Raw genomic sequence first — 15854 nt, forward strand, 5'->3', positions numbered from 1 at the left:
CAACAGCGTTATTTACCTGATCATGTTACCTAATCAGTAAGGAGTCCTTGGTCAAGACTCCCTAACACTGCAGGGTGGCCCACTGAGCGCGCCCTTAGCAGCTGCAGCTCTCAAGTACATTAAGTCCAACAGGAGAAAAGCTCTATACAAATGTTAGCATTATTTTTATTAAAACAGCTGAGCAGTGACCCACCTCTGTACAACTGAACACTTAACAGCATTGTTATTTCAAAAGATAAATGCACTTTTGCCCAATGAAACCCCCGTAAATGGATCAGCGCCTGGTGAAACAAAACGTAGTGGACACATCCTAGCATTGTTGTCCCTCAGGCTGAGCCACATCCTCGGGCCATTTCGGAAGCACTGACATTTTCCAGTGATAAATTTTAACTGATCCTTAACCTCTCTCCAGAGTGCTGGAATGCTGAGATGGCAGAGGAAGGACTTCACATCCCAGAATCCATTGCAGTTTGCACATAATACTAAGCCCTGCCCATCAAAAAAAAAAGATATAGTATCTAAAACAATGCACTAATTTAAAACATATAGAGGTCAACACTAGAAGCAAAGCAGGTCCAGTCTCAATCAGAAGCACAAAGAATATGGAACTCAGACCTGAATAGCTCAGACTCTGTGCATAGTATGAGTGTACTGTTTAGGGCAGTGGTTTTCAAATCTTTTGGGGTAAGGGTGCCTTGATTGCATTTAAATTTTTGCACCCGAACATTAGGCAGCGTTTTCCTCCTTTCAAGTAGCTAGTGATGCTTATTAAGCATTATTCCCCCTCCAAGAAGTCAGTGACCCCCCCAATTAGATGCCCCCCCCCAACTAATAATGCTTATTAGGCCACATTCCCCCTTCAAGTAGTCATTGACCCCCACTAGGCAGCACCCCCCACCCATTGTATTGTACAGCTGCATTATCTGATGGCAATGCACAAAGGATGTGGATGAATGCCGATGCACCCCTGGAGGTGCTAAAGGTGCACCAGTTTGAGAACCCCTGGATTAGGGAATTTAATTTCAGGAATCAGATCTCAGCTGTAAAATATTACTTTTTTTTTTTACCTGAGGAACATTGCAAAAATCAAGCACCTCATACCTCCAGAGGATCTTCCAACCCTAGTTCACACCTTCCTTACATGACGGCTGGACTATTGCAGTGTCCTTAGGCCCCGTTCACACTTGCGGTTTTGTAAAAACCGGAACGGATGTCCGGACCGCACCGGATCCGGACCGGACCTAATCCGTACGGTTCCTATCCGGATCAGGTCCGGATCCGGTCCGTTTGCATCCGTTTTCCGTGCGGTATGAACACGGTTGCGGTCCGTGTCCGGTTTCTTAAAGAGATAACAACCTGTAAATACCTGGGGTCTGGGAGGTCAGCAGAAGCTCTGGGGTCATTGTTGGAGACAGGTGGACGTGTGGAGACCATCCGTGGATACAGAGACTGCAGTTGGGACCATGGATCCAGTCATTTTTTACTCGTACCTGGTAATTCTCTCCTTCCTGTTGTTCACCTACTACTATGTGGGGAGAAGGCCTCACCTCCTCGTTATCAGACATATCGTCAGACATGTTGCTGCCTAATAAAGCTCCAGCATGAAATCCCTGCTGCTCCACTCTGTGAACGCTGGGCCCATGTGGTCCCCATCCAAAATGGCCACTAGAAAAAGCATAGGAAGTGGGGTAGAACGTCCGGTTTTTATAGCCAGTGTGTTGTGCGCTCTCCGGTTCTCATTGGTTTGTATTGGCCGGATGCAACAGTCCGGCTCCGCTCCGGATACGTCTGTCGGAGGAGCCGGACCAAAAAATAGCGCATGTTGGATCTTATGCCGGAGTCTGGATCCGGTCCGGCTCCGGTCGGGACGAAACGGACGCATGTGAACGGACACATAGACTTTCATTGCTATGCCGTGCGTCCGTTCCATCCGTTCCGCATGCGGTCCGGCTCCGGCACGGCGATTCCGGACGGCGACCGCTAATGTGAACCGGGCCTTACAGGCCTTTACTGCCTACAGTTATTATAGAACACAGTAAAATACATAGCAAAATACAGTAAAGACTCTGTAACCTGGCACAGGTGGGGATTGCAACCGGGCCTAAAAGTAACACTTGCCTACCCCCACAGATGAAATGCAGAGCAGTGTGTAGCGGAAATAACTTACAAAACCTCTGTTTTCCTGTCCTCTTCACTTCCTACAGCTTCTAGCTGCTTTGCTGTGTCCTATGTATGCTGTATATGGCTCCTGAAGCGAGCATGCTACTTAATGAGGGTCAGGTCAGGTGATGCACTGGGAGCCGTAGGAGGATGCAACACAAATGCTAGCAGCATTAGGAGTGAAAAGCACCGGCGCCCCGGAGGTTTTGTAAATTGTTTCTGCTGTGTGCCGCTCTGCAACATTGGAAAGGAAGGTCCCCATTCTCCCCCGAGGCATGCCAGTTGCATGAGACTTTTGGAAGCCTGAGTTCCAGATAATCAGGACTTAATGTGGATTCAAGATAAACTTTTACTCATTGCATAATCATGCCCCTTACATATAGTTTATAGGGCATTCCTCAAACCAAATACTTTTTTTGTTTTGTTTTAATACCCTAATTCCCTATAAACCAAATAAGCCTCATCCCCACAGCTCCTCCAGCACCTAGGCATTTTGAGTCCCATGTAGCAAGTGCTCATGGGAGCTCAGTCTGGGGAGAAGGATGCTTTTCCTGAAGGAGGAGGAGGCATTACCAGACAGAGATTTCAGAAGCAAGGGGACAGAGAAGGGAGGAGAGAGGAGTGGAGTTTTCACAGGCTGAGGGGGTGGAGATGCAGAGCAGCTTGCCTGTGTTAATGACAAGCAGAATATGGCTGCTCTCATTGTATCACAGGAAGAAATAATCATATACTGCTGAAGCTGTTTGCAGCTAGATCTGCTGTGTAAACTATCTAAACTTTAGATAAGATGTATAGATTTATAGACAAGTTCAAATTAAATTGGAGTATTGTACTCAATAGGATCCTAGATAAGCAGACTGCTAAATACAAAATGGCCACAATAGTATGCCTATTAATAGAAGTTACTTGTTACAGTTAGTTTTTCATCTCGGATACACTTTAACTGTAAATGTCTAAACATACATATTAAAAGTACATTTCTCCCAGAGTAAAATATACTGTAAATTACTTTTCTCCTATGTTGCGGTCTCTTAGGCCCGAGCCCACTAGAGTTGTTTCTAGTGGCTAAAGCCACTGTCAAGGAATTGTCAATGCTTGCAAAAGCTCTAGGCTAATGCAAGCCTATGCCAGTTATTCCACCGGCCTGATTGCAGTACTTTCAGATTTCATTCTGGGAATGCAGGGTCCAAATTACATTCCCTGAAATTTCTCCCAAAAAGCGCTGGTTGTTTAGTGCAACAATTTTCTATCTCTAGTGGGTCCCAGCTCTTATGGCCCATACTCAAGGGCTACAATTGTCGCCGCAACACGCGGCGCGCGTGTGTTGCGGCGACAGGTCGCCCGTGAGTATGCGCCGTTGCACGGGCGCGCACCCCAAACTGTCGCTCGTCGCTGATGTCGCCAGGCGATTGAACTGCTCAATCACCTGGCGACAGTCGCCGCCGCAACTGTCGCTAGTCCGCGTGAGTACGCGGACTGGCGACAGCAACCTCCATTGAGGTATACGGAGCTTCCGGCGGGGGGAGGAGGAACGTCGGCGACAGCTTCCGTCGCGCCGTTGGTCCCTCTTCCGCGTGTGTACGCGGAGGGACCTGGCGAGGAGCTGTCGCCGGCCTGTCGCCCACACGCTCACGTGTGCTGGCGACAGGCCCAAAAAGTTGCCCGTGAGTATGGGCCATTACGGTAGGTAGTACTGTACAAATCAGTCAGGTTTTTAACTAATACAGCCCCTCATGGGGGATTCTCAATATTTTCTTTACAAAAGCTCTTCCTGGGAAGGATTAAAGATATTAAAGATGCCAGCCTTCCCTGATTGTTTGCACACTATTTAGGCAGTTGGACTGAGAAAGTGTGATTCCGCACTGCACATAGTGTGCATTTTACATGGTAACAGGAAAGTCCATAGACTTTCATTTTATCATTCACACTACAAAAGTGAGTTGCTGTGCAGTGCATTTCAACTTATCAGGAATGATTAAAACTCAGAAATGCATGGAAATGCACAACAACTTACAAACCAATTCATGAGTTTTTATTCATACATTTTAATGTATTTAAACTCACTAACTAGTGTGAATGAGCCCTAAGTGACATAGGTAATTTATAGTGTATTCTATAGGTACAGTGAGCCCCAAAGTCAGAGCTTAGGCCTCTTTCACAGTGGGACGTTAAAGTCGCACGTTATAAAAAATTATAACGCAGACTAACGCACAGCAATACAAAGTCTGTGCGGCATTCACATTGCACACGTTGCGTTGCATGCTGTGCGTTTAGCAATACATTTGCTGCGTTATGTGTGTTGCACATGCTCAGTAATGTTTTTTTTTTTTAAAGTAATGCATGCGCCTTTTCGATTCCATCAGTATGCAACGAAAACGGCGCACCAAGAGACACATAACGCAGTGCAAAATAACATCCAATTTCATAACCTACATGCGCTGCGTTAGGGGCACGTTGTGCGACTTTAACGTCGCATCAAACGCAACATCCCACTGTGAAAGAGGCCTTAATGTGCATTGTAATAAGTAAAACAAGCATTTTATCCCCTATCAAAAGATGTCTTAGGATTTGGTGGCAAAACCACAGTTACTTATACAGAGGGAGTAGTATTACTAATAACATGATTTTATTTCCTATTTTATGCATCCCAGAATTTTAGGACTAGAATTCCTAAGTCCTTCTTCAAGTTTGATACTCCCAGCCGTATGCCATGTATGTTATATAGTGCTCTACCACTGGCTCTTCCAAGGTGACCTTACATTTATCAACATTACATTTCATCTGCCATCTGTCTGCCCCTATGGCCATGCTGCTGAGAACCTGTTGTAAAATGCTATCATCCTGCTTAAAGTTTTAATTGTGCATAATTTTGAATCATCTGCGAAGATGGCAACATTATTCTGTATTCCATCCATTAGATTATCAATGAATAGATTGAAAAGGAGTGGTCCCAGTACCGACCCTTGCGGAATTTGAGCAGTGTCAGAATGCTTGGGAAGCAGAAGCCCTGCTAAACAAAACTAAAAAAGTTAAACCGGAAATAAAAAAACACATAGCAAATCAAAAACATTTTATTTGTATTTTTAAACTACATAGAACTACCACAAGGAAGACTTTTTTTTTATTTTTTGTATTTTTTTTTTTCAATCCAGGGGTATAATCCAGTTAAAAAGTAAACACCGAACAGATTGGATTTTAATACGTTAGAATCACTGCCACAAATTGTCATTACCATCAGTATTCCCTTGAATCAACCCCAGCCAGATCTTCATACAATACAAAAAATGAATTGAAACTTAAAAAAAAATATTTCCCATAATGCCTCCCGCCTCACCCCTCCCTCCCCCACATATCCCTTTCCCATACTGAAATCTGTATGCATTACAATGATTTTTTTTTCATGGTTTTTTTACATTTTCTTTCAATGTGGATTTAACGAGATGAAAAACATTTAAAATGTCTCTTAGTATATACAACAGTTTTACTGTTCAATCTTATTTTTATGTGTTCAACATAAGACCTCATGTTTCCTCATAAGCTTGAAAGTTGCAAAAGCAGCTTTATAAAGTGTATAATTTTTTTTTAATTTTAAAAGATACATTTTAATTTTATCTCCAAAAGATTACAATGTACATTACGTATCAGAATGAAAAAAAAAAAAGAGAAAGCAGCAGAATGTGTTAAAAAAATTTGAGTTTTCACCACTCCAATAATGTTGTACAGTATAGCAGTGCTGAGTGTTCAAGGATGTTTTTTTTTTTTTTTTACAGGATTAAACATTATTGCATGAGGTGTGACTGAATAGTTTTTTTTGCCTTTTTGTGTATCATGTTTATTTATTGGTTATCTCGGATTGTGACAGAAGCCACTAGTGTCCTTAAGAACCCAAGCATTCTTTTTGGTCACCTGTCATATGTTATGACCTTTAAAGTGGACCCGAACTTTTGCACAGCACACAATAAAAAGTATTTATTCCACATTCGCTACACTGTGCTCGGTGTGTTTGCAAATCAGAGCACTGTGGCTCTCCCTCTACAGGAAATACTGTAGCTTAACCCTTTCTGTGCTCCCTAGAAAGTGCATACAAGTTAAAACTTCTGATTTTTTTTAGGATTTCCATAAATTGCTATGAAGATCCCCCCCCAAAGGTTATCATGTTGTGGCTAATATATTAGAGCAGAGAGGAAGTTCTGAGCTTAAATTCACTTTAAGGGGAAAGGGAGATCAGATTTTTGAAAAAAAAAATGTGACCAATTTCTAGACACAAATGCCCTGATTAAATAAAGCAAAATATGGGACCCACCTAGTGAGTAAATGACAGGATCCATTCTAAGGGACGCAAATGAAATACTAGCAGTACCTGGTAACAAGTGTCCGGAGTGTGAGCCATCCAAACTCCATCCCCTATCCACAAGGTGTAGCAAGGGAAAAGCTGTGAGGGAGCACCAACTAGTCTTTCCCTCAGAGCAGAGCTGACCCCGCCCATTATCTCCCTGTGCTTCACAGGAGGGAACAGAGGATAATGATACAGTGCTTGTGCAGTTGCAGTAATATGCACACAGCTGTGTTGAGAACGTTTTTTTAACCTGTTTTGTTCATACTCCTCTACACATGGCTGCACTTGTACAACTATTTCAATAACCTTGCAGCAAAGAAAGAAATCTACTCTAAGTTTATTGAATAGTAGTGCAGCAAATTGGTTGGGGCTGCCTGCAGCCTTTAATGGTGAACTTTCCCAGCATGCATCTGTGAGGCATGATCTTATGGGCATTTTTCTGGGATTTGCAAAAAAGGAGTTTTAACAAATTACTGTAACAATTTAATGTGCAGAAGAGCAGACTGGTGCGACTGAGCCAAATTACTTGGACCGATACCAGGCGAATGGAGCGGGAGGACGGTGAGGGACGCATTGGTGCTCATGGGGCTGGAGGAAGCCCTGGGTAAGAAGAACATCTTATTTGACCATCTCAAGTATACTTTAAAGAGATCCAAATGATTGCATTGGAGGGTAAAATTTAACGGTACAATTTTTAGCAAATTATCATATTTTCGATAAGATAATTTAGATTGAAAGGAAAAATTGTATTTAATCTCCCTGCCGTAATGATTATTTCCAGGTTTTAGGGTCTTCTCTGAACAGTTCAGACCCTAAAATCAGGAAACAATCATGCTGCTAAAAAGCCAGCAGCAGCCCCTGCTCTCACTCACCTCCCTGGGCTCCAGCGCTGCAATTTTACTGTAGTGAGATCACTGACAGCGATCTCACCAGAGTGATTCAGAGCCTCCGAGGACAGGAAGGAGTACGGCTACTGATGCCTGGATCCCCCAGGAGGTGAGTAAAGGCAGCCATACACTGGTCGATGTGCCATCAGATCGACCAGCTGACAGATCCCTATCTGATCGAATCTGATCAGAGAGGGATCGTATGGCTGCCTTTTCTGCAAACAGATTGTGAATCGATTTCAGCCTGAAACCGATCACAATCTGTTGTGGTGGTGCTGCCGCCGCTCCCCCCGCCGGTATACATTACCTGAGGCTGGCTCCCGGGCGTGATGTCCCCGTCATGTGGCACCTCCGGCTCCGGCATCCGCATAGAACTTACGCTATCACACCAGTGACAGCGGAAGTTCAAATAGAGCGCCCTCTAGTTGTACTTCCGCTGTCACTGGCATGACAGCGGAAGTTATACGAGGATGCCGGAGGCGCCATGACGGGAGCAGTGACGGACGGGATGCCCGGGAGCCAGCCTCAGGTAATGTATACCTGATCGGATCGGCCGCCGCTAGCGACGCGCTCCCTACCCGCGGGCGATCGAGGGTAATTTCCCGCACGGCGCGATCGACGGACCGATCCGATTTCGGGAGGAAATCGGATCGGCGGGTGCGTGTTGCGCGAACGATTGGCAGCAGATTCGATCCCAGTGATCGAATCTGCTGTCGAAACTGCCGCAAATCGGGCCAGTGTATGGCCACCTTAAAAGCTCCTGCTGCCCTCCATTCACTTGCATTAAGCCCAATCTACACGATACGATTCTTTATACGATTCGATTACGATTCTATTTATGATCCGATTAAATCCGACATGTCCGATCAGTATTCAATTCGATTCAATTCAATTTGCCATTGCAAAACAATGGCAAATCGAATTGAATCGAATCCTGATCGGAGATGTCAAATTTAATCGGATCGTAAATAGAATCGTAATTGAATCGTATAAAGAATCGTATTGTGTAGATGGGGCTTTAAGCCTGAGCTCAGCTCGGGATTACCCCCAGGGAGTTTAAATGTTCGACACCACTAAAGAATCCAACTTGTGATCATATCTCCACCCGGCATGATCAGTTCTATGAAAAAAAATTCACCAAGTGGAACGATCCATTTCTTTAAGAAAACAATGAATAGTTCAGAATCGATTGAGCCCATCCACTTCTCTATGCAATACAATCTGAATTATCAAAACATAAAATTGTTCACAAATTGAAACATTAAGGGGCTTTTTTATGTTTATAGAGAGCTTTAGGGCTCAGCTTTTCCATTTACCCATTGCAGTTATTTTTCACACTATTTTAATTTATATTTGCATAAATGTAATCTTTTTTTGGGGAATATCTGGTCTCATATGACCAGGAAAAATACAATTCATAAACTAAGATTACCGTAACTTATTTAAAAAAAAAAAAATTAAAGGAAATTAAAATTTTAGCCCTGTTTCCAAACAGTGGCAGGTCACATCCAGTATGTACAGTAAAAGTCTATGCTCTGTGCCTATGGTGATAGTAAATTAGCTACACTGTGTGTTGGTATTTGCTCAAGATTTGTGTTTCTCAAATGTGCTCACTGCCCTCCCCACTTAAAGTCTCCCTCCGCAATCCGTACTTTCCCTCTGCAGATCATTATCAGCAGTTCAGGTTCAGCCCATGCTGGGTATGAAATATGACTAGCCATGATTGATTTATTAGGCTGGATCATAGTGCAGTGGGTGTGTGCTGTGGACGGTCACAGCGGATCAAATGAGACTGTTCATGGCATGACCTGACCTGCATGTTTAAACTATTGTCTGTTGCAATTAACATGTCTACATGTCAGTTAGTCCATTCCGGATAGATGCTGCTCAAGTGTGAGCCTAGCCTTACAATAAACAATACGAGTGATAAGCCAGTATTTTAAATAATTCAAGTAGTAGTTATTTTAGTAGAAGCAGTAGAGTGTTGTACCATGTTAGCCAGCAGTAAAAGCAAGAAGTTTTGAATCAGGATGATACCATTTATTAGCTAACTTAGAGATAAATAAAAAGTAAGCTTTCGGCTAATAAGCCTTCATTGGACATCGGACTTAGTTCCTGCATAACTATGCAGGAACTAAGTCCGATGAAAGCTTATTAGCCGAAAGCATACTTTGTATTTATCTCTAAGTTAGCTAATAAATGGTATCATCCTGATTCAAAACTTCTTGCTAGTAATTTTAGGAGATCTAAAATTATAAATGCAATTATATTTCCTTGATCAGTGCCACTCTTTAACTACACTTAAATTGTATCTGTAGGGAAAAAAAGTGTTCTATTTTCTCAGTAGAGAGAAGCCTCTGGATAATCCAGAGGCTTCCCTGTCCACCTCGTTTACACCAATCCAGCGCTGGGACCCCCGAACCTCGTTGACGAGAAGTTGTCAAGAGGCGTGCTCCTGTCTGTGGATAAGCACAGCCACAAGGCATGGAGCCACTCAGGTTGAACTTTTTCCGACAAGCCCAAGTGGCTTTGTGCTACTGCGCAGGTGCAAGGTGTCCTGCTCCTGTGCAGTCTGACTTCCAACTTTCAGAGGGCCCCAGCGCTGGATGGGTGGTCTTGAAGAGCACATGGAAAGCCTCTGAAGGATCTACAGACTTCCCTCTACCAAAATAAGTATTCGACTTTCTCTCAAGCCACCTTCTGGGGACCTCTGTGGCAAAATTATATCACTACTCATTTTCTATGTATTTTAGTGTCTATATTGAGGCCCATTGTCTGTCTTAAAAGCAGAAAATATTACTTCACAATCAGCACTGCCAGACAGTACAACACGGTTGTGTTCCAGGGCAAATCTGCTGTTTGGAGTAGACGATGGTAAAAAGTTAGGCGTACTAGGCGTGTTATTCAGAGGTAGTAGGTGGGCACACTAAACTACACGTGACATGTCTGTTGGTTCCTATGAGTTTTATGAGGTAAATAAAGCTGTTTCACTTGGTGACGATGTATAAATTCTCTTTTGCTACAATATTTACAGTTTTGTTTTTCAGCTGCCACAAGAAATGGCAGATCTTGAAAATACAGTATACAGAGTTTAACCCTTGCTGTAAACGACCATGTTGGGGAAATGTGTCCTCTTCTGTGAGAGAAGCCTACGATGTGACTTTTTATCGATAAAAGCAATTTTACAAAACGGTAGCAAATAAGAAGAAAACCGGCATTGTATTCTTTAAAACTGAAGTCTACCAAAGTTGCATTCTCTTTAACTAAATGAAAGAACCTCTAAAAGACAACATATAGTGTTTTTTTCCTTAATCTGGGCTAGCAAAAGTGTATTTTTTATCTAATTTGTCCATCGGGTGGTGTGTTGATTATTCACAACAACAATCACTACTTGCCTTGTGGCACCCCATGCTATCAGCCAAAGCTAGAGTGAGGAGTGAAAGAGAAAGAAAAGAGTAGTGATGTTCTCCCAATAGCCTCATCATGTTTGGAGCTCCATTTGGTGGCAGCATATATTACTTAGGAAATATTGATAGATAGCATTTCATATTTACTTGATTAAAAAAAGACTTGTAGTCCTGAGCAATAAAAATAACAACAACAATAATGTGTGTCTGGTCTTTAAAAACACTATACACTTTCTTTTATGTCAGCTCAGCCATACTAAGTAGAGGGTGGTGTTGAGTGTTAATATTATTCACCTGTGTGACTTAGTCCCTGCTGCCTATAGTTTTAAGTATTAGTCCTCTTGCATGCTACATGCGATTCCGATTTTTTTATACGTCCGATTTTGGATTCCGATTCAAAATCCTAGCAGCTTGCAGTACGTTTTTTAATCGGAATCCAAAATCGGATCAGATAAAAAATCGGAATCGCATGTAGTGGGCAAGAGGCCTTATAGTAATTTCTAGCTCCAATAAGGACTTTGTGACTGCGTTAAAAAGCATACCACAGATATTTCTGAGACTTAAGGTGGCCACTAATGATCCAATCTTTTTCATCCAATCTTACCATTTCTATGTAATATAAGGTAACTGCCTGAAGTATGCATTCAGTATATTCACTTAATTTACCCTTTTACTACATAGATTTGGTAAGATTGGATGAAAAATATTGGATCATTAGTGGCCACCATAACATATACAGTAAAGCACAACTAATGCCAAACAGTGAAATCATCAGCTAAAGTACTAAAGTGTTAACCTGCCAAAATAAGTAACATATTATTAAGCCCTTATGATGCACACAAACACTGTATAGTCACAAGCTGACAGTTGCAAGTCCGTGTCCCCAGTCAAGTTTAAGTCAGTTGCTCTCCCCACTCCTATAAGCCCATCTGAACATCACCCCAAGACCTAGTTTTACTAGAGCAATCAATCGTTTCACTGGTCCACAATGCTGGTCTACTCAGACTGGAGGTGGCAACACACGATACAATAAAAAGATCTGATTTTACAATTCAATAAAAGTAAATGGCTGTACAGAAAAATTGAAAGTTCTTTTTTTCTTATTTAATTTCTCATTTTTATATTCCGATAAAACTTGATTGGGAGTGGAGGAAATTTCTGTACAATATTTTTTTTAGAAGATTTAATTGTATCGAATAGATTGTCAATTTATTGGCTTATAGATCCAAGGAATTTTTTGAATCCTGTTTTTTTTTTCATAATTCTGAATACATATGTGATACACATTGGTCAGCTTTTTCAAATGTTAAAATCAATCACAAAAAATGTATTTCTCAAATTGAAAATAAATATAAAAAACGGTATCGTGTTTGGCCACCTTTAGTTCTGGTGTGTTACATTGCAGTAATTTTACACTCAGACGAGAATATAAATGTAGCCTTTTGATTACAGGAACAGTAACACAGGTGTGAGCCATATTATACTCTGTTTTTCTTTCACTTTACCCCACTACATATGGTCAATTGAGACATTAAGAAATCTGGGATGGCATGCAAATTGTAGCTTAGAACAGAGCAAATACACTTCCTGCTAAATTTGATTGGACCAGATCCAAGCCTCATACAATTGGCAAACAAGCCAGAACTACTAGCCTCTCATTGTCCATCTTTCAAACCCACTCAGGATGGCAGAGGTGACCATAAAGTTCACATTTAAATCTTACATAATTCAAAAATAAGAATAAAGATCAAAAAGCTAAATAATCCTTCACTTAAAGATTAATTTAAAGGCTTTCCTTCAGAAAGAATCCCTACATCCCATCCTGTTATCTTTTCCCATTTCTTTGGTTCATAGGAATGGGCTGGGATGACTTCCCATTGTATGTTTGTTCTTAGTCAGCACACTGTATAAAATACTGGGGTATTACACACACAAATCGGGTCAAAACACAAATCATTCTTTTAGTTTTGGATGGGGGAGGGGGTCAATAAACCTAACAAACACATAGTTGCTAACGTAACATTTCCCATGTGAGACAAATAGTCATTTTCTATTGAAGCAATAGAAAATAGTTTATTTTCAATGTCCACCATTGTTGGCTAAGGACAGCTGATTGCTGGGTTCTTCATGTGGAGTACTAGACAGTAAATAAGCTGAGAGTAGAAAATGCCACTCCCCATGGCCAAAATTTTTATTGTGGATTAACTTTGGATGTGAAGACTACCTGATAGTTTTAAAGCTTATCTGTAGCGATGAGAAAAAACATGAGATACCTATGGAGTGGGAAGGCTATAGAGCCTTCCTTGTACTCTTTCGGTCCCTCCATTCTAGTACTGTCCCATGTTTAAATTTGCTGCCTCCGGGAGCCCTCAAAAACATTCAGGAGCACTTGTGTTCCCCAGTGCTTCCAAAGACGGGCTACTCCATAGTGCACATGCGCAAGCACGCCTGGGTGCACGCAGCACGGAGCTGCTCATCATTGGGAGCACTGGGGGACACAAGGATCCAGCACCTTCTCTCTCCAAAGGTAAGTATTTTACTTGTTTTTTCTCACTTCAGTTTTACTTAAATATGAATAAGATTTCTAGATGTGGTTGTCTAGCCTCCTGGTTTGTTAGGTTTATTGACCCCTTAAAATGATGGTCTTCGTGAAGGTGTCAAGTCATCACGAACCATCTCACCGATGGCAGATATCACTGACAATGTCGTGTAACCAAAAGGTTTGGGGCACAGGGGAAAGATAAGCGCTAACGTAGATCAATGACAACATAAACAATCATCTACATGTAAGCAGGGCTTAATGAATGAGTCCAGTTTCTAAAGTGATTGATTTACTGCATAAAATGTACGTTTTTTTTTTCCCTGTAAAAGTGGATGCATCTTCACGGATCGATAGTGCTTTTAATGTTTCATTCAGAACAAAAAATAAGAAAAGGAAATGTTATCAGCTGGACGAGGTCTGGAGATTGTAAAATGTCTCTTTTCGCGATGACCCAACAGTTTCTGGGCAGACATGCAAATGTTTCTTCTTAAAGCTGCTAGTTTATTTCTTGAGTTTAGCCGTTTATTAAAAAGTGCCAATGGGACGTTGAGATCGTTTCGCAGATTCTAACTCAGATCTTGGCCCAATTAGATAAAGTGCTTTGAAAGTGGTGATTTAGCAAAAAACAAACAAAAAAAAGACATACTGAAATCCAGCAGCTTGTCTCAGCTGGCTTGTACAATGAGGCTGTTGTAGGTCCTTATTTAAAACAGGCAAAGCAGCGCCACCAGGCTGGAGAAGAAGGTTTATCTGTACACAAGAGTCTTCTTCCGCAGAGATGAGACTCTGCTTTACGAAGTGTTCAATAAAGACCTAAGATGATGCCTTGTCGTAGAGGAAGCTCTGTCCAGGCAGCTGAAATGCACACATACAGCTGGAGCATGGGTCACTCAGTTAGAGGTATCAGAGTTCACACTGCCGGGCCCTTCTGTGGGGGATGTGACGGAGGAAGGGGTTGCTGCCTCATGCCACCCTCCATTAGCCTAGAGAAAAGGGAACAGGAAATTAAGTTTATGTCAATTTTGAGTAAGTGCATTTATTCAAAAGTTGTGCAGGAGTGTTTTTACAATAGCAATTTTAGGTTTCGTGAACCAGCACTAAACAAACCCAATCATCGTCTACAACTTGAAGAGTAATTGCAATTACATACCTGCAGTATTGCCCGCACAGACCCTAGCCCTGACACCCCCCCCAACACGCACAAACCCTGGTCTTGACACCTAACCCTCCTCCCCCACAATCCCCAGTCTTGATGCCTAACCTAACCCTCCCCTCACACAAACCCCGATCCTGATGCCTAACCCTTAATCCTCCCCCCCCTGCACAAACCCCAATGCTGACGCCTAACCCACTCCCTTGCACATGGCAAATAAACATCCTGCAATATACAGTGAATATCACAGGTGCCCGAACCAAACCGAAAAAAAAAATGGTAAATATCGGGTGCCGCCGTGTTCTCGAATTTCTACTTTGGTGAAAACTTGCCATTATTTTATACAGACATCAATAGTCGCACCCGATTTGTCTAGCACGATTTGAGTGATACCCTAAAGCAGGTACTAGTAGAATGTCTTACAACTACTAATTTTTATAGTGAACGTACTGGAAGTCAGACCAGCATCAAGCTCACCATTAATATACATAAGCAAGCCTCCAAAAGCTGATGGGGATAAAATAAACTGAAATGAACTTCAGACAACACTGGGTAAATGGTAAATTTATTTGCCAAGGTGTGAGACCTATATAAGCTGTCATATTTATTTTCTTTTAAACAATAGCAGTTGCCTGACAATCCTGCTGGTCTTTCTGGTAAGTAATATCTAAATCAAATACCTGAAACAAGCATGCAGCTAATCTTGTCAGATTTGTCATAGACATCTGATCTGCATGCTTGTTCAGGGTCTATGGCTTAAATTAATGAAGGCAGAGGAGCAGCAGTACTGCCAGGCAATGTGAATTATTTAAAAGGAAATAAACATGTCAGCCTCCATATCCCTCTAACCTTGGCTTTCCTTTAAAATTCACAGACTGATTGCTCTGCTCCAAAACACCAGCCCCCCCTCTGTTGATGAAATGGTATTGTTTACTTCTTGGTAATGACTACAATAAAACAATTAGCTTCCTGAAATCTCTGGGCCCGGGGATGGACTGGCAGGCCTGCTGAAATAGGCTAATAAAACGTAATTGCTAAACTTTGAATGTAAAATAAAAGGTAAAATGGAAGATTATTTTAATAATGAGACATATTTTCATGTGCTATTGAGATGCCCTGGGTGCTAAAAATGGTACTTGGTTCACTTTAAGCTGTAATTATTCTTAAATGCACTTGTTTTAAAGGGTTCCTGAACTGGGACACAGAATCTAATATGAACAGTGCCCCCTGTTTTATTACCTGTCCAAATAGACTGGGGTAAAGTGTGGTGGCACCAGGGACCCTGTGAATCTGTTCCCCCAGCCTTTAATGCTCTGATGAAGTCAAACTGAAGAGTTGACTGCCATTAAAGAGATTAGGAGAACTGGGC

General features: G+C 41.9%; 1 protein-coding gene across 3 annotated transcripts in view; it reads right to left on the reverse strand.

Annotated features, from left to right (window-relative positions):
- Window positions 1–13671: 13671 nt before the first annotated feature.
- PBX3 (PBX homeobox 3) overlaps window positions 13672–15854 on the reverse strand; it is a 340789-nt gene continuing 338606 nt past the window's right edge. For 2 of the 3 annotated variants that reach the window (XM_068248179.1, XM_068248180.1), the window contains one exon: window positions 13672–14315. In XM_068248179.1, coding sequence (XP_068104280.1) covers window positions 14223–14315 — 93 coding nt within the window. In that variant the 3' untranslated portion in view covers window positions 13672–14222. The remainder of the gene's footprint in view (window positions 14316–15854) is intronic. The other variant, XM_068248181.1, reaches the window with a different exon arrangement.

Source organism: Hyperolius riggenbachi, chromosome 8 (genome assembly GCF_040937935.1).
Source record: "Hyperolius riggenbachi isolate aHypRig1 chromosome 8, aHypRig1.pri, whole genome shotgun sequence".
In the NCBI taxonomy this organism is placed as follows: domain Eukaryota; kingdom Metazoa; phylum Chordata; class Amphibia; order Anura; family Hyperoliidae; genus Hyperolius; species Hyperolius riggenbachi.